Source organism: Spermophilus citellus, assembly GCF_964194105.1.
Source record: "Spermophilus citellus genome assembly, chromosome: 2".
Lineage (NCBI taxonomy): Eukaryota > Metazoa > Chordata > Mammalia > Rodentia > Sciuridae > Spermophilus > Spermophilus citellus.
The window spans coordinates 249,015,667-249,035,543 of NC_138183.1; the positions used below are offsets into that span (position 1 = coordinate 249,015,667).

The 19,877-nt window shown below is 39.8% G+C and overlaps 1 protein-coding gene across 3 annotated transcripts in view; it reads right to left on the reverse strand.

Moving 5' to 3' along the window:
- Nucleotides 1-17,693, reverse strand: part of ATL3 (atlastin GTPase 3) — a 50,637-nt gene extending 32,944 nt beyond the window's left edge. The window contains exons 1-3 of one of the 3 annotated variants that reach the window (XM_081263802.1): nucleotides 17,252-17,693; nucleotides 2,844-3,058; nucleotides 2,217-2,360 (exon numbers count right to left, since the gene is read on the reverse strand). In XM_081263802.1, the coding sequence (XP_081119928.1) occupies nucleotides 2,217-2,360; nucleotides 2,844-3,058; nucleotides 17,252-17,342 (450 nt within the window). In that variant the 5' untranslated portion in view covers nucleotides 17,343-17,693. Of the gene's footprint in view, nucleotides 1-2,216; nucleotides 2,361-2,843; nucleotides 3,059-15,180; nucleotides 15,210-16,901; nucleotides 17,232-17,251 lie in introns of those variants that run through there. The other 2 variants (XM_081263803.1, XM_081263804.1) reach the window with 2 other exon arrangements.
- Nucleotides 17,694-19,877: the final 2,184 nt, after the last annotated feature.

Below are 19,877 nucleotides of genomic sequence, written 5' to 3' on the forward strand. Positions count from 1 at the left end.
TCTTTTTTTTTTTTTTTTTTTAAGAGAGAGAGTGAGAGAGGGGAGGGGGAGAGAGAGGGAGAGAGAGGGAGAGAGAGAGAGACAGAGAGAGAGAGAGAATTTTTAATATTTATTTATTTTTTTTTTTAGTTCTCGGCGGACACAACATCTTTGTTGGTATGTGGTGCTGAGGATCGAACCCGGGCCGCACGCATGCCAGGCGAGCCCGCTACCGCTTGAGCCACATCCCCAGCCCCCTGGGTTTCTTTTTGATGTAATGAAAAGGTTCCAGAATTATATGGTAGTGATACCTGCACAGCTTAGAAGTATATTAAAAAACATAAAATAGGGGCTGGGGATATTCTCAGTTGGTAGAGTGCTTGCATGCACAAGGTCCTGGGTTCAATCTCCAGCACAATAAATAAATAAATAAATAAATAAATAGCTAGCTTCTAGATGATTAATTTTCTAGTGTTAATTGTATCTCAATAAAAAAGAGTTAATCCTGGGATGCATTTGCTAACTAGAAAAACTAGACTAAAAAAAGCAAACAAGGGGAAATACTAAAGAAAATTTCTTTGAGGGGAAGGAGTTGGAAGAAATGGTATTCTCATACCATATAATGGAACAGTAAACAGCCATAACCACTATCAAGAACATCTGTCAGTAGCTATAAAGGGTATTCTCAAGAAAGGGGAAATGGAGCTTCATAAAAGAGTCAATTCAACAGGATTAAAAAAAAAAAGAAGGACCTACAAATATCAAAAATTAAAAACAAAGCTTCCTTACTATTAACTTCCTAGAAATGTCCCAAAATGTTAAGAATCAATAGTCATGGGGCTGAGACTGTAGCTCAGTGGTAAAGTGCTTGCCTCACATGTGTGAGGCACTGGGTTCAATGCTCAGCACCACATAAAAATAAAACAAAGGTATTCTGTGTCCATTTACTATTTAAAAAAAAATTTTTTTTTTAAAGAATTGTGGCCAGGCACAGTGGCACATGCCTGTAATCCCAGCAGCTTGGAAGGCTGAGGCAGGAGGATCGCAAGTTCAAAGCCAGCCTCAACAATGGCAAGGCACTAAGCAACTAAGTGAGACCCTAAATACCAAATAGGGCTGGGGATGTGGCTCAGAGGCCAAGTGCTCCTGAGTTCAATCCTCGGTACAAAAAAAAAAAAAAAAAAAAAAAAAGTCAACAAATAAAATTTACATAAATTTCTTAAAAAAAAAAAAAAAAAGAATTGTGTATCACCTGGGCAAAGTGTTACATACCTGTAATCCCAGCAACTCAAGAAAGAAATTAAGGCAGAAGGATCACAAATTCAAGGATAGCCTCAGCAACTTAGCAAAGCCCTAAGCAACTTAGTGAGACGCTGTATGAAAATTAAAAAAAAAAAAAATTTAAAGTCTAGGAATGGGGGGTTGGGAATATAGCTAAGCTGGTAACATGCTTGACTTTCATGCACAAGACCCTGGGTTCAATCCCTAGTACCACCAAAAAAAATAAGGCTAGGAATATAGCTCAGTAGTAAAGCATAACTGGGTCCAACCCCCAGTACCCAAAAACAAAAACAAAAAAATTGTGTATCAACTCTTCAGCTCCCAATCCTAAATTAGAACTTAGATTAGGGAAAGGTTGAAACTGAACAACCAGAAAGGGGATGTGAAATCTTCTGAGTCTGGAAAGACTCAGGCACAAACAGCTACGAAGGCATAGGGCTAAAAACAAGGAATGGTATAAAGTCAGTGTAAGAAATACAAGACCTGCTCTCCCAATCATATAAGTTGTGAAGAGACTCTGCAACTGCAGCTTATTAGGTATGGATGCCACCAGATGGGAAGCTTACTAGGGCTGGGGTGTGAATGCCCACCTTCTCCAGGCTATCTCACTAATCAGTTCTCACAACAATGGTAGCAGGTATGTGCCACTCATGACGTGAACAGGAACAAGAAGTAAAAAATAGAGGTAACATTCTTAATAGTGAAAGCAAAGCCTCTAGAAAGTGAAAACTGGGAGAGGGAAGAACAACACATTGACAGCTACTTCCTGTTAGAAGCCTTACAGAAGAATCATGTAGTTGAACTTTTACACATTATGTCCACATGTTATTTTTAAACCATACACTTACAACACTTTGATTAAAAATAGTATTTTTTAAATGAATTAACACAGTATACTTAAAGTTCACTTTTTTGTTGTTTTTCTTTTCTTTTTGTTTTTTTGTTTTCATCCTCACCTTCTTCCCACCTGGCTTCTCCACAGTGAAAACATCACTCCAGATCTGAATCCCAGTGGTTTCTGGGTCAGAGCCTCCTCGCCATGAAAATCCTGTTAATGGTTCTTCTGGGTCACCCAACCAATTTGAATGGCCACCTTCCTTCTAAAGGAGAAATAAGACATTTCCATTAATTTGCCATTTTTTTTCCCCATTCATTACTGGAGATCAAATCCAAGACCTTACCTCATAGATACAAGGCAAACACTCTATTACTGAGCTATACCCCAGACCCCTCCACTGAATCTTTTTTTTTGGGGGGAGGGGGATGGGAGTAACCAGAGATTGAACTCAGGAACCCTTTATCACTGAGTCACAGTCCCGGACTTTTTTTTTTTTTTTTTGTATGTGTGTGAAACAAGATCTAAGCAACTTAAGACTAAATTGCTGAGGCTGACCTAGAACTTGTGATCCTTAGCCTCAGCCTCCAGAGTTGCTGGGAATACAAGCATAGCCTGTAGCATAGCCTGGGCCTCAATTAAATCGAAAACAAGTAATTTTACACTTCAAGGATAATTCAAGAGCTTATTTTGCTTTTTTGGACATAAAAGTCATTTCTCATCATGAGATAAACTAATTATCCCTTACCTGAGAATATAAGTATCGCAGCATAAAATCCAGAATGAAGGATTTGCCCTTTCGGAAGGCACCAGCCACTGACACAACCACGACATCGAGATCTCGGATATGGTCCTGCAGAAGAATGCTAGCCAACGCTTTTTCTTCTAGCTCAAAGGAATGCTGCTCTTTCTGAACCAAAACAACTTGCACTGGACCAGGCTTTCTGCTTTCCATGGCATCACCTACGTTAACGTTGTGAAAAAATATTAGTTTTAAACTCTTTTAAACACACATTCATACGCAAATATAAACATACATATAGACAACATGTATACATATAAAAGTTATTATTTACCGTACTACGGATTGAACCCAGTGGTATTCTACTACCTAGCTACATCCCCATCCCCAGTCCTTTTTTTTTAAAGAGAGAATGAGAGTGAGAGAGAGAGAGAGAGAGAGAGAATTTTTTAATATTTATTTTTTAGTTTTCGGCGGACACAACATCTTTGTTTGTATGTGGTGCTGAGGATTGAACCTGGGCCACACGCATGCCAGGGGAGCACGCTACCGCTTGAGCCACATCCCCAGTTTTTTTTTTTTTTTTTTTGAGATAAAGTTTCACTAAGTTGCTCAGGCTCGACTCGAACTTGGGATCTCCTATCCTAGCCTCCGTGCTCACTGAGATTCCAGGTTTGCACCACCACACAGAGCTTAATACATTTTAACATGGAAAGAACAAAAACTTCTTAAACAGGGCACAAATATACTAATCATAAAAAGTGAAAAACAAGCCAGGTGTGGTGGTGCACACTACAATCCCAGAGGTTTGGGATGCTGAGGCAGCAGGATCTTGAGTTCAAAGTTAGCCTTAGCAACAGTGAGGTATTAAGCAACTCAGTGAGACCCTGTCTCAAAATAAAATACCAAATAGGGCTGGGGATGTGGCTCAGTGGTCGAGTACCCGAGTTCAATCCCCAGTACCCAAAACACTAAAAATAAAAAACAACAAATTTAGACTTCATTAAAATGAAGAATATCCATTAAAAAATTCCAATAAACGAGTAAAAGCCATAGACAAGGAGAAAATATTCACAATATCTATTTTCAAAGGACTCACATCCAGAATCAGTAACTCTATAAGAAAAAGACAGTCCATTTTTTAAAAATAATAATAATGGGGAAAGACTATGAACAGGAATTTCACCAAAAAAAAAAAAAGGATACCCAATGGTCAAAATCATTACTTATCAAGGAGATGAAAATTAAAACTCTTGCCCACGTCCTGCGCAGGGGAAGGAAAGGGTTTACTTCCAGAGGGATGGGCTGGCTGAGAAATAGAAGCTAAGAAAAGTAGTACCATAGAGCACTTGCCTAGCATGTGTGAAGCACTGAGTTCTATCCTCGGCACCACATAAAAATAAACAAACAAAATAAAAGTATTGTGTCCATCTATAACTAAAAATTTTAAAAAAAGTAGTACCATAAAATAACCACAGAACACAGAAAAGTACAGTTTCAAAGCCAGAACAGCGATAGGCAAAGCTGACCAGATGGGTCCAGCTTATAACAAAGAAGGAAGCCTATGCTTACTTTATTTATATCAGGACACATCAAAGAAATTCTATAGAAAGTTCTTCACCAAAACAGGTGGGGGCAAGTATGCTGTTGGGTCCCTAGCAGGTCACGCCCATCTCCCATACTGCATGAGATCTCTTAGCAGAGCTTGGGGGAGAGGACGGTTTGCTTGCTTACATTTGGGCAATCTTACCCAATGGGACTGCCACAGGACGTTCCCAATACCCAGATCTACCCCCTCAGTGGCCACCATGCTGAAACAGGTCTTCACACATTTCACGATGGCTTCCCGCATAAAACCACATCCTGCCTAGCAGAACAGCTAAAAATTTTCAAGTATGACAATATCAACTAAGGGAGAGGATATGGAACAACTGGAATTCTCATACATTCTAATGGGAGTATAAAATAGTACAGGCATTTTGGGAAACTGCCAGTGCATACTAAAATTAAACATATCCTAGGATCCAGAATTCAAGCCTAAAAAGCTTGAATAAGAATGTTCACATCAGCCTAACTCAAAGCTGCCCAAAAGTGGAAATAACACAAATGTCCATCAAAGGGTGTCATCTGCCACTGCAAAACCTTCTATATATGTCATTTAATCTTCAGAACAACCCTATGAGGTAAATAATATGTCCCATTATAAAAACGAGGAAACTAAGGCTTAAAAAAGCTTTAGTATCTTGCACAACAGGTCCCAGAGATAAGTTGGAAAAAGATCTTTTCACGTGGCTATGTTTTGCAGATTTTTTGGGAGGGGGTACAGTAGTGGGGATTAAATCCAGTGGCATTCTACTACTGAGCTACATTCCAGACTTTTTATTTTATTTTGAGACGGGGTCTCCCTAAGTTACCCAGGCTGTCCTGGAACTTGCCACCTTCCTGCCTCAGCCTCCAGAGTCACCAGGATTACAGGCATGTGATAACCTCATCCAACTTGCAGATCATTCTCAATAACTGTCAACATTTCAGGGGCTATTAATTCTATAGTTGAAAAGTAAGAATTAACAAGTACTTTCTCTACCAGAGTTGAAAGCATAAAGAAATTTGCTTTGAAATTCAAAGCCATTTAGTAATTGTGGATTTATGGAAAGTTTACAAAAATTGCCAGTGAGGGGTGGGATGGTGGCTCAGTGGTAGAGCGATTGCCTGGCATTGTGTGAGGCATTGGGTTCAATCCTCAGCACCACATAAAAATAAATTACAATAAAACAAAGGTACTGTGTCATCTACAACTAAAAAAAAAAACTTCCAGTGAGGCTAGAGAATAGGCAAAACCCTACCTAGTTCTCTATACTTGCCTCTTAAAGATTTTTTTAGGTAGTTCAAAAGGACATTCGCTAATAATTATATATCTTAATTATATTAGAAAACACTACACCAGCAATTCAATAGATTGTTGCTTAGAGGGAGGCTAAGTCTAAAGAATAGATCAATTCAGATTTAAGGACACATTTTAAGTGAAGCATATTATATAGGCAGGTATGACCCAAATCTCAAATATGTTCCAAATGGCTTTCATCTGAAAGGCACTGAAGGTCACATGGTTAGAGCATGCAAAGCATACAAATCGGCTTGAATCTCTCAGGCTCTACCCTTTAAGCTACTGGAACCGCTCACTTTTTATACTAGCAATGTCAGCAACAAAAGGGTTCTTCTCACTTTTTATTTCTTTGTAGACTATGAGAAAACAATTTATAAATATAGATAAAAATATAAAAATATGCTATAGTGGTAAGAAATATATATTAATACTTGTCCTCCCTGGATAGAATTTCTGTGGATAACCTTTTAGGGTTCATAATGCCAAGTAACAGATAAATCCAAAACGTAAAAGAAATCAAGAATTTATCAGTCAGGCACAGTGGCACTTGCCTGTAATCCCAGTGATTCAGGCTGAGGCAAGAGGATCACAAGTTTAAGGCCAACCTGGACAATTTAGAGGGTCCCTGTCTCAAAATAAAGAAGGATGGAGGATGCAACTCAAAGGTAGAGTAGTTCAATCCCCAGTACCACCAAAAAAAATAATTTTAAAAATAAATTAAAATAAGAAATAAATTATTTATACCTTATGGATAAGGCACAGTGCTAAGTACCATGCAGTATTCAAAGAAGTACAAAACTAAGTTCTGATTGTGGCAGAGATGGCTGGTCATTCCCCTAATATTCATATCCTTCTTCTACTTTGTAACAGATTTTTAGCCAGGCATATAACTACCCAAAAGAAACAAATTTCTAAGCAAACTTGTAGCTGGAATATGACCATGTGACTTAAGTTCTGGCCAATGGGAAATGACATAGGCAACTTCCAGGGCAGGCATTTTCCCCCTTTAGCTGTCTGAATGTACAAGTAGGAGTGAGTCATCCTGGGCCAGTATATGCAAGCAACACCCTAAAATACTGAAGTAATAGGACAGGCAGGGCCTAGGACTTTGTACAGTGGAGCTGCCATACTGGTTCACTCTTAAAAGAATAAAAAACAAATGTCTGTCTTACTTAAATCACTTATTTGGTGGCTCCTTCAGGTACAACCCTAGAAACCAGCCACTAGGTAGCTGGGACTAAAGGGGTATACCACCATGCCCAGCTGAAGACAGTCTTTCCTCTCTTGCTTCCTACAATACCCAAGAATAAAGGAGCACAGGCTGTGTTTAGTTCGGGGAGCTGGAGTGATCCTCACTTTTCAAAACACCATCTCTCCCTCTTGCTTTCTGTAGACAACAAAACTATATTACTAATTTTCCAAGTAAAAATTTCATTTCCACTCATCTCTTTTCAAATATCAGATAAAGGTCCTTTGCTAATCCTCATATTTCAGATGCCCCAATCTCTTAGAGCCTTTATCAAACCCTCTCCCCTAATCATGTCACCTTCCATCTTTGCTGTTCAGTTGATTATCAAAGTCACAGAGCCCAGGTGTTCCTTTGATGATGTCATCACATTCCTTAGGACTGAATCTTCTACTTCATTACAATACATATATAACATATACAACAGCAACTGTGGATGGATGGCTCAAAACTAAAATCTCCATCCTTCAAGTCGAAGCTTTTCACCATTCTTTTTTGTTTCTTTTAATTTTGATGGAATTTTTGTTTATTTATTATATGTGGTGCTGAGAATTGAACCCAGTGCCTCACACATGCTAGGCAAGCACCCCACCACTGAGCTATAACCCCTGCCCAGCCTTTCACCATTCTCCCACTGTCTTCTTATTTCCTCTAATTCCTCAATCTCCTTGTCCTCCCAGGAAAATTTATTCTCTTTGCTCTTCCTATTAGGAGAAAGTCAAGGATTAAAGCTGGGCATGATGGTGCACACCTGTAATCTCAGTAATTCAGGAGGCTAAGGCAAGAGGATCACAAGCTCAAGTCCAACCTGGGCAATTTAGCAGAGACTGTCTCAAAAAGAAAGGGCTGGGAGTGTAGCTGAATGGGAGATTGCTTGCCTAGCACATGTAAGAACCTGGGTTAATCCACAGTTACCACAAAAGACAGTCGGTCCATCCATCCTCAGGTACCAACCAGCCCTGCTTCCAAGTTTCAAATGAACAACCTATTTAATCATTTGTTTTAATGGCCTGAAATGCTCCTTCCCCCTTGACAGCAGGTAAATACTTGATCATCCTTCAGTACTCACCTTCAGAAGAAGCCTTCCCTTTTGTCCTAATCACCCTACCCTATCCTCTCAGACCTTAACAATTTACATAGTATATTAAAAAGAAAAAACAAGATTCTGGAATTAGGACAGGAAAAGGCTGAATCTTGAATTTCTCCTTTCTAGAATGTAGCCCTATTGGGCCAGAATTTTTATCTCTTTTGTTAAATGCTATATCCCCCAAGTTCTCAGAACAGTTCCCACATGCAGTGGGCCATTTATAAATATTTGTGGAATAAACAAACTCTACCACTTAGAATGTAAGTATATGAATATGGAGAAATTTCTAACCAATTTTTATCCATTTATAAATCTAATACCCATTTCAAAGCACAGTGCCTGACACATAATAGGAACTCAATAAACAGTTTCTTCTTTCCACATTCCTGTTTCCACTGAAATATTGCACATACTACTATTCTACTCATTATAGTATTACAATATTGTAATGAAGATTGATCAAACAAACTGGGAGCTCTTAGGGAATCAGAGAAATTGTCATTCGGCCCCATTATCTAACATAGGAAAAATGTTTCCCAGGAGTGTAAACATAAACCCAATAATACATGTAAAGCACTTCAATAAAAATCGGTGTCTTTCCTTGTCCCTCCCATTCTCCTTGCCTTTGTGGTCAAAGTCCTTGAAGGTATGCCTTCATCCACTTGTTATCTACCCATTCCCTTAACACCTTGCAATATAACTTTCCTCTCAATCTTTTGATACTATTCTCTAGTTTTCAATGACCTCTCTTGCCAAAGCCAATGGCCCTCCTGATTCTCAGTCAATTCTACCCCTCTATGACAAAACACAAACGCCACCAGTTCTATAACTTAAAACCTTTGGATTCAGTGACGAGCATATCCCTAGTTTTCTTCCAGACTCTTCATCTTCTTTCACTAGTTCTTTTCCTTGTTCAGCCTCCAGTGGATATACACCAACCCTCTGGTCATCTCTTGAAATTCTCATTCACTCCCTCAATGAGCTTTTTTTTTTTTTTTTTTTTTTTTTGGTAGATTGACACAATGCCTTTATTTTATTTACCTATTTTTATGTGGTGCTGAGGATGGATCCCAGTGCCTCACACATGATAGGCAAGCACTTTACCATTGAGCCACAACCCCAGCCCTCAATGAGCTCTTTATTCTTATAATTTCAACTATACCCTCTATTTTGATGACACGACTTCATTAGCTCTCTAACTTCCATGTAGGACAAATGCACAATTGCCTAAAGTACGATTACCTGGATGTTCCACTCACCTCATTCTCAGGAGGAATATGGGAAATACATGGACCTAAGAATCAGGAAACAAGTTCCTGTTCCAGTTCTTCTACTAACAGCTTATGAGATCCTGGGCATGACAGGTCTTCAATCTCATCAATAAAATGAGTCAAATGCTTCAACTTTCAAAACTTTTTCAGTGCTAACATTTCACCAGACTACATTTAGTACTGTCAGAATGAATCCTCAGTTACTCCACTTCTCTCAAATTTCTCAAAGCCTATGTATTTTCCCAGTTCTATCTCCCTATAGGTAATCCATCACCAAATCCCAATATTTTTTCCATGATTTTAGTTCAGTTTTAGCAAAAGCTATTATTCTAATGAGGCAGTAGGTACGGAGAGAAAAGCCTTCCCTAACAGTAAGAACAGAATTCTGGACCTTGTTCTACACTGACTGTAGCAATACGAAGAAATCACTTAACTTCTCTGTCTGCATTTCCACTACGAAAATCAGGCAGAAGATATTTAATTTCCCAAATAACTAAATTGGCCAAGCTTGCTAGGAAACCTATTGATTCTTCCACTTAATTTAAATTTTACAGGACTGGCTAAACAGTAACCCAAAATTTATGTTCCCGAAAATATTAAAGTAACCTGCTCAGTAATTTACAGAAGGTTTTGGAGTTGTGGGTTTTGTTCTGTCATTTGGGGGAGGGCCCCACTTAGTGCAGTTAAATTACTCTCACTTCTCAAGAATTTTAATATCTGGAGATTTCATCTAATCTCCAGAGACAGTATCTTTCAGTAGCAACCTATGTGCCTTCTCCCTTTAGAGAAGCAATTATTTCCAAAGTCTACATCTGCACACTGAGACAACAGTTAATACTACACTACATGCACTTACAAGATTATGGATAACAAGTGTGACCTTTTTGTGTGTGTGGTGGTGGTGCTGGGGATTGAACCCAGGGCCTTATGCATGCAAGGCAAGTACTCTACCAACTGAGCTATATCCCCAACCCCTAAATGTGACATTTTTACAACTATAAAGATCTGTCTTTCCTATAGTCACACCTTTCAGCCGTATACATATAACACAACTTAAAACCTACATTTTATGGGACAGGATGTGGTTCTGTGGTAAAGTACTTGCCTGGCATGCACAAAGCCCTAGGCTCAATCCCCAGCACCATCAAAAACAAAAACAAAACAAAAAAATGTTTTAGAAAATGTTGAACAGCAGAAATACTATATTATATTGCCAATTCTGATTGCTTTAAATAACTCATGTCAATACTGTATCAGAGCCTGGAGTTGTAGCTCAATGGTAGAGCGCTTGCCTAATATGTGTGAGGCAGTGGGTTCAATTCTCAGCACCACAAAGAAAGAAAGAAATAAAATAAAGGTATTGTGTCCATTTACAACTAAATTTTAGAAATTTTTTAAAAATATTGTACCAGACATCATTTCAAATACATAGAAAATACTGAAAATATTTGAATAATTAGAAAGCATTCTAACAACTTAAGTAAAAATTACAACCTTTTTCCTATTTATAATACTAATTTGTCCTTTAATTTTGGCACAACACCTTAATCCAGACTAATAAATAAGTTTCATACACCTGTTCAAATAATCTCTATAATAATTACACACCATTGTACACATGAAAGGATAACTTTTCCTAAAATTATAGTCCTTAAAAAAAAAAAAAAAAAAAGGAGGGCTGGAAGTATAGCTAAGTGGTAGTATAACACTCTGTGTTTAATCCCCTACACACACACACACGCACATACAAAGGAGCTGCACAGGTTGAAAAAAAGTGACTACTAAATCATGGGTGAACTTTTCAGTCTCACAAAATACATAAATTCTAGGAGATAAGTTCTATGATAAAAACTTTATGGGGAAAGGTTTAAATGCCCCTCAAATATTTAAGAAGCCCCTCTGACAAACTGAATTAAATTAGTTAGTTGAAAGCAGTTACTATTGCTATCAGAAAAGTCAGGGCTGGGGGAATGCCTCTGTGGTAGAACACTTGCTTAACTTGTGCAAGGCCCCAGGTTTGATCCCCAACATACATACATACATACACACACACACACACACAGAATTTAGTCAATTAATTCAATAGTGAAGAGACAGCGTATATCAAGATTTCTCAACCTCAGCACTACTGACATTTGGGGCTGGGTAATTCTTTGCTGGAGCAGGGGCACACATCCAATACCCTATAGGATACTTAGCATTCCTTACTTGTACCCACTAGAAACCAGCAGTGTTCCTATTTGTGAGACCCAAAAGTATCTCCAGCCATTTTTTAAAGTTCCATGGGAACAAAAATCACCCTGGTTTAAGAATCACTAGTATAAAACCAGCCTCAGTACTCATCTTTACTGTCCAGAGAATTCTTTTTTTTTTTAATTTTTTTTAGTTGTAGGTGGACATAATACCTTTTCATTTTATTTATGTGGTGCTGAGGATTGAACTCAGGGCCTCACACATGAGAAACAAGTGCTCTACCGCTGAACCACAGCCACAGCCCTGTCCAGAGAATTCTTAAAAGCAAAGGAACCAAAGCTACAGAACACTTTACTGAGCATATTGTGTGACTCACGGTTGAGTTATGACCTGAGTTTTCCAGTCTCCTTTTAAAATACCACATTCTCTAAAGGGCAAAAGCAACACACCCAAAAACAGAGGCATACCATTTTTTTTTTGCCTTGTCTTTACTGGCAGTTGTTAAAAGTTCCTGATTCACAAAGCCAAAGAAAACATATCATATGCAAGGATAAGTATACTAAGCCCTCTCCCAACTTTAGAACTGGTGCTAGGGCAACGGGTGGGGTAATATATTCCACTGGCTTAAGGCAATGAATGTGATAGTAGATACATATATAAGGTTGTTTCTGTGAAATACTAGTAAAAACCCAATAAGCCAAAATAATGGGGAAATTTTATATTCTAATTAACTAAAGGGCTAAGAAGGTTTTTTTCCAATTCTTCTGTTGTAGAAAACCTTTGTGCCCCAGGGGAAGGAAGAATGGAAGGAACAGGGGAGGTATTAGGTATTAAAGGGACCAAATTACACTATTATAGTGTATGCATATCTGAATATGTAACAACAAATCTGTTATGTATAGTTATAAAGCACCAATAGAAAAAACTTTGTGCCTTAGTATAGAATGCTGAAGATAACCAGATTTTCTTTTTTTTTTTTGGGGGGGGGGGGGGCGGGGGAGGGCGGGCACTCACTACTGAGCCACATACCAAGCCCTATTTTGTACTTTATTTAGAGACAGGGTCTCACTGAGTTGCTTAGTGCCTTGCTTTTGCTCAGATCAGCTTTGAACTCATGATCCTCCTGCCTCAGCCTCCCAAGTAATTGGGATTATAGGCATGTAGCACCACACCTGGCCCAGATTTTTTTTTGGTGGTGCTGGAGATCAAACCCAAGGCCTAGTGACTACAAGGCAAGCACTCTACCAACTGTGCTATATCCCCACCCCAGATTTTCTTTTGATTAAGAATCTGTATGAAAAATTGTAGTATATCTGTGTATTAAGAATTGTAATACAAAAAAAAAGTACATGTATAATGGCATAAATTGATGTGAACATACTTTATATACAGACATACGAAAAATTGTGCTCTATATGCGTAATAAGGATTGTAATGCATTCTGTTGTCATGTATTTAAAAAAAATAATAAAAATCAATTAAAAAAAAGAATCTCTAATACCACATGAAAATAAATAAAAGAAATGTGTCCATCTACAACTAAAAGGATATTTAAAAAAAAAAAAAGAATTCTAAGTTGTTTTTTTCTTTTTCTTTTTTTTTTTTTGAGACAAGATCTGGCTAAATTGCCCAGGCTGGCCTTAAACTTATAATCTTCCTGCCTCAATGTCCCTCATAGTTGGAATTGCAAGCATTTACCATCGTCCTGCCCAAGGAATTCTGTAGTGCTTCAAGGATTTATGAAGATCAACTATGATTAAACATTATTGACATGGAGAATGCAGGAATAGGGCTAAATCTAAAAATGATGGCAGAAGCTGGGTGAGATGATGCTGAGGACACTGAGGCAAGAGGATCACATCGATTCAGAATTTCACGGCCAGCCTGGGCAACATGGAAAGACTCCTGTCTCAGGGCTGGGGAGGTGGCTCAAGCGGTAGCGCGCTCGCCTGGCATGCGTGCGGCCCGGGTTCGATCCTCAGCACCACATACCAACAAAGATGTTGTGTCCGCCGAGAACTAAAAATAAATAAATAAATATTAAAAATTTAAAAAAAAAAAAAAAAAAAGACTCCTGTCTCAGAGGATTGCAGGTTCAAAGCCGGTCTCAGCAACTGCAAGGCACTAAGCAACTCAGTGACACCCTATCTCTAAATAAAATACAAAAGAGGGCTGGGGATGTGGCTCAGTGGTTGAGAGCCCATGAGTTCAATCCCTAGTACCCCCCCAAAAAAAAGAAAGACTCCTGTCTCAAAATATTAAAAATAAATAAATACATAAATAAATAAATAAAAAGGCTAACAGACTATACCACAGGTGGAGAAAAAAACATTTCAACAGAGTAAATTCAAAAGTAATTTTGTCTCTTTCCTAAACATAGGAACAGCACCAAAATCAATCTAGTTACCCAAAGGTTTTAATTAGCAATGTTCCAGTTAACAAGGCTTTCTTAATTAATTGACAATACTTAGTTGGCTCATATTTATCATTTTAGGGCATAAATATGCTTACTCCACTGCTCTGTTTAACAGCCTACTATATCAGTAATGACAATCCTTTTTTTTTTTTTTTTTTTAGAGAGAGAGAGTTTTTTTTTTAATATTTATTTTTTAGTTTTTGGCAGACACAACATCTTTGTTTGTATGTGGTGCTGAGGATCGAACCCAGACCGCATGCATGCCAGGCAAGCGCACTACTGCTTGAGCCACATCCCCAGCCCAACAATTTTTTAATTCATAATATACTTAAGCTGTCAAATACATCTAACATGTTCTAACAATCAAAATGCATGCAAGTAGGGGCTGGGGTTGTGGCTCAGTGGCAGAGCTCTTGTGAGGCACTGGGTTCGATCCTCAGCACCACATACAAATAAGTAAATATAATAAAGATATTTTTTAAATGCATGCAAGTAAAAAGCAATTTTTAGAAATTTGCACAGAAAACAACTTTTCAAAATACATATTGACAATTAATAAACTCTGTTTTCTAAAAAAACAACAAAATAATTCAAATGTAAGTAACTACCTATAGGAAAACTTGATTAAACACGACTATGCAACTGGCACGGTAGCATACATCTGCAATCCAAGCAACTTGGGAGGCTGAGGTGGGACGATATCGAGTTCAAAGCCAACCTCAGCAACTTAAGAGACCCTCAAAATAAAAAAGAGCTGGGAATGTAGCTCAATGGTTAAGTGCCCCTGAGTTCAATCCCAGTACCAAAAAACAAAAATAAAAATAAAGTACTATGCAAAATAGAATTATTGGAGAAATTTTAACTGTTGCCTGGTCCCTGGATGAATTAAATCAGAATTTATGAGTGGTACTCAAGAACTGGAAGATTTTGTTTTTGATTGATTGTTTGTTTTAAGCCACTGGATAATTCTAGTGTACAGAAGGGCTGTAAGGCAACTCAAAGATTTTTTTAAATAAAAGATTTCTAAGGGGAGGGGTGGGGTTGTGGGGATGGGAAGAACAGTAGAAAGTGACAGACATTATTATCCTGTATACATGTATGATTACACCCTGGAGTGACTCTGAACCATGTACACTCAAAGGAATGAGAAGTTTTGCTCCATTTGTGTACAATATGTCAAAATGTATTGTACTGTAAAATAAATAAATTGATTTTTTAAAATGAAAAATAAAGAGATTTCTCTCACTTTTCCTCTTGGTGTTTAGATAATATGCTCCAAGAATATCAAAGATAACTCAGAAAAATGTTTTAAAATTCAGGCAAACTTTAAATTCAGTTGTGTTACTTGAACACTTTCTCAATACAGAATACAAGGTCATAAAGAACTTTAACAGGCATGCCAATCATTATAGGTCAGTTCTAAACCAGCTCTCAAACAAGTTCACACAAAACTAGGGTTGCCTAGGGTAGTCTATAAAAATCTGAAAAAAAGAATGTGTGACTAGACTGTTCATATGTTGGGGAACTGGGGAAGTGCAGAGAACTTCATATTTCTTGTTCACCCAATTCTCTATTATTTCATTTTAAATAATTAGTGAGTATAACTTTTTCCCTATGATTGACATCTAAAATAGAAGGGGAGGGAAAAAAAAGAACTTAAATGTTTAAACTATTTAAAATTTATTTTTGCTTTAAGCCTAGTTTAAGCCCTAGGGGCTAGAGGGCTTGCCTCACATAGGCAAAACCCTGGGTTCCTAGTACAGCAAAAGAAAATAAATAAGCCTTATTTTCTGAAAACTAGGAAAAATGCTAGTACACAACATCACATCTACCCTCTATTATTTTTCTTAATTTTATGAAAATTACATGAGATAAACCATAGCTAATAAGATAAAGTGCTGGCCCAGCCTAATACTTTGTTATGCAGAGAGCCCCTCCAACCAAATATCTCCGTTGCTGGTGTTAAAAACCACACGAATTCCCAGTATGTATCTTACAATGCTAAATACTTGACACATATTAGAACACCATAGATTCTACTTCTTAAATCTGCTTCTTAATTCTAAAATTAGCCAAAATGGGGAATCGCACCGTTTTAGTTGCCTTTCACAAAACATTCCACTTCCTGTTCAAATTTGAGGAATGGAACTTATTAAAAGATGCTTCACTGTTCTTGACGCTTTTGCCTTTAGATTTCGCAACTGAAACTTCTGGCGATTTCAGGTGCACACACATTAAACAGGAGCAAAGCCAGGTAGGATGACAGGCGAAACTGCAGTCGTGAGTTTGGGCTGACACCCTATTTGGTTTTAATTCCGTCGCCGAGTTTTGCATCTTCGGGAAGCACAAGAACAGCGCACGGTACCCAACGTACTCAAAGAACTTACTCAGTCAATTTAGGCCCTTTCTTTTATCTCCTTTACGGCGATAAGAGGGTTGAAAACCAACTTTTCCCAATACTTGTCAGTGCCTCAAGGTCGTTAGGATAAAAACAAAACGTCCAATTCTAAGGACACTTGGCAGCCCTCCGCTTTAAGAAACCCCGAACCCTCCCGGCCCGTTAACCGGGCCAGAGCCTCTTGGCCCCGGAGTCCCGGCCCGGGAGCCTGCGGGCGCCCAGGCACCGAGCGGGCAGCCGCCCCGAGCGCGCGGCCCAGCGCAGCGCAGGGCGCGGCAGGCCGGAGCCTACGGACGCCGCCCTGGGACCCCCGGAACCGGCAGGCCGCCGCGCTCGCGCCGAGGGGCAGCAGACTACCAGCGCCAGGGCGGCCGCTCCTAGGACAAGGCTGAGGAAGGCGCCGCCCCACGGGCCACGCAAGGAGCCCCGGGCGCCAAACGCGCGAAGCGTAGGGACCACGGCAGGCGCGAGGTCGCAGCCCCGGGACTAGAAGGCAGTCTCCTCCGAGCCTTAGGCGGGAGGGCGGCGGGGTGACCACAGGGCGGGTCGGGGGCAAGTGGCGGCCTCACCTGCTCCTCTCGAGGCAGCCGCTACCACTCGCTGAGGGGACAACATGGAGCCTCAGCCTTCAGCAGAAAATCAGCAGGGGGGCAGAGGCGAGGAGCGGGGAGGGGCGGGCTGGGGCCGGGCGAACCAGGCCCGGTAGGCGGGATACGGGCGGGGCCTGGGCTCTAGAAGAAAACTGAGGTGAAGGAGGGGCGCGTGGAGGCGCGAGGAAGCCTACACAGAGCGTGTGGGCGATGCCTGACGCGCAGCCGGAGGCGTGGCGAGCCCGGGCGGGAAAGCGCACGCGGCCAAATCCCGCCACCTCCCGGCCCGTGTGCGCGTGCGCGTGGACGCGGAGCGCGCCGCCGACTACCTGCGACTGCGTGCTCGAAGCTTCGGTCGGTTGGAAATTGTGGTCCCGCGCTCTCTGGGTCCGGCCCGCGGTCCCCATTCTGCTCACTCATCCGGGGCCAAGAGGAAGCCGAGGAGAGAGGCGGGGCAACTGAACTACAATTCCCAGCAGACCGTGCGGGGAAGCCGGGGCCGCCTGCGAGCCTCGCCGGTAGACCAGACCCTGGGCGGCGGCCTTGAGGGTCACGCCTCGGACCCTGGGATAGTTTTGGGGTTTAACACTGGCGGGGCCCCCAGATGCACCGCAGAAGAGAAGCCTCAACGCCATATGACGTGAACGTCGTTGAGGTTGAGTTTTTAATAATTTTGACTTCACAAGGAGAGGAAGCCATGACTTAATTACCACTATTATCATCGCCACCCGCTCTTCTAGTCGCCAGAGTTTGATGTGCACTGTCACGGCTCTAACGTCTGTCTGCCACCGCCTTGTCCAGCTTACAGGATCATGGGTAGAAGCTGCCTTTCCAAGCACACTTAAACTGTATGGTAGATCAGTACAATACGAGGTTCTCCGAAATTGCTTTTTTATTATTATTATTATTTTAGTTGTAGATGAACACACAGTATCTTTCTTTATTATTATGTGGTGCTGAGGACCGAACCCAGTGCCTCACACAAGCGAGGCGAGCGCTTTACCACTGAGCTTCAGCCCCAGCCCCCCAAAATGCTTTTTCAATATCTGACATCGTGATTGAAAAAAAAAACCGTTAGCCACAATTGAAGAATAGTTTGGTTTGGGGGGAGGGGTTGTTTGTTGTTTTTTGTCTTTTGGGGGAGGAGGGGCAAGATAACTGATGGAGTTTATGAGAAGCTAAAGTATTCATCCCCCTCCCCCACGGCCACCATTGTCCCATTTATTCAATATGTAATTGCACTGTCTTCTTTCTTCTGCTTCAGCTGTTATAATCTACCCAGGATCTCCTTCCACCTGCCTCTAGGCTCTGCCAAGCCCTTGAGCTGTTTTCTACTTCCTGAGTAATTAGGCCAGAGGTGAAGAGGGAAAGGTAATTCTATCTTATCCTATCTAAAGAAGTCCTGTTTTGACTTTTCCTCTACCCCTTTTAATTCTTCCGAAATTCTCAACATTGTTGGAATGCCTTCTTCTAGCCTTTAGATTTAAATCTAGATTTTATCTAGTCCAACTTGGATCACCAAGAAAGTAGAAATGAACTTCAAAACAAGAATTACTGAAGTTTCACATGATGTTTGGAAATTTGAACCAACAGGATGTTAACACAAATGCAGGGCAGTGTGTGTCATACTCAGAAAGGAAGGGCCAAAAGCCAATGATTTGTCATAATTGCAACACACTGTGTAAAAAGTTTAAATTGCACATACATCCCAGTATTCTCTATTCCCCTTACTGCATTCATTACATTTGTCCATAAGACTTTTTATCATCTGACCTACATTTTACATTTCATTTTGTGCTTTCCACTATAATAGAAATTCCAATGCAGAGGAATTTTTATCTCTTTTGTTCTCTGGTATATCCCCAACCCCTCACACAGATCTGGCAGAGAGTAGAGATTTAAGTCTTCATTGAAGAAGTTATATGTTACAACTAATGCTGCTCACTAACTTTATGGCTCCTTTAATATTCAATACCTAACTTTCACTATTGAACCAAAAAAAAAAAAAAAACACTGTACTATTTTAAGGATTCTCAATAAAGATGCATTGAAGTCTATCCTGTCAGGAAGCAAGTAGCAAATGCAGGCATTATCTGTCTCAAGACAACATCATCAAGGTCAAATGTGAACACATCAACCTTCCTCATACCTTGTAGACACTATTAGAATTTGAAACAACACAGTATAAATTATAGGTGGAGTGTAGGATTAGTCACAGCATAGAAAGCAGCCCCTATACATGAGAAATGTATTTTGTTGTTTTAGTCTCAAATATCCAGGGTCATTAAAACAATGGACTGGAATGCTGAATTTGATGATACTGATATACAGCCAGCCTTCAGCAATCTTACTCTGAATTGAGACACAGGGTATGAACAGAGGTTGAGCTTTCCTTCTGCATTTCTAGAAGTAGGTAACGGGTAGATAATGTTTGAATAGTCAAGGCCACTGGCTTTGAATTTTGGCTTTGATGCTCACTAGCTGTACAAACTTGGGTGAGTTCCTTAACTTCTCTGAAACTTTCATCACCCACAAAATAATTCCAGTACCCACACAGTTGTAGGTTAAATGAGATATGTTTGACAATGATGACTAATGAATGTGTAGTTAGTACTTAAAAAATGGTAGTCATCATATTCATTCTGGAAAAGCAAAAGCAAAGTCGTAAATACTCAAAATACTCAAGTATATGAAGCACAAAAATAGTAAAATTGTTTTCTACAAAGATATCCACTGTGATTCAGGTTTCAAAACTTTACAGAAATAGGGCTTCGTTATGTTTCAGGCACTCTTCTAGGAAGTAATGATGCATAAGACACATTCTTGTCCTCCAGAAAATCACAGTCTTATGGGATAAACAGCCAAGTAAATATCACTCCTGTGACTATACTGTGACATAGTTCAGACTCCTGACATTTATTGCAGGAGCTATCGATTGATTGATTGATTTTTGGT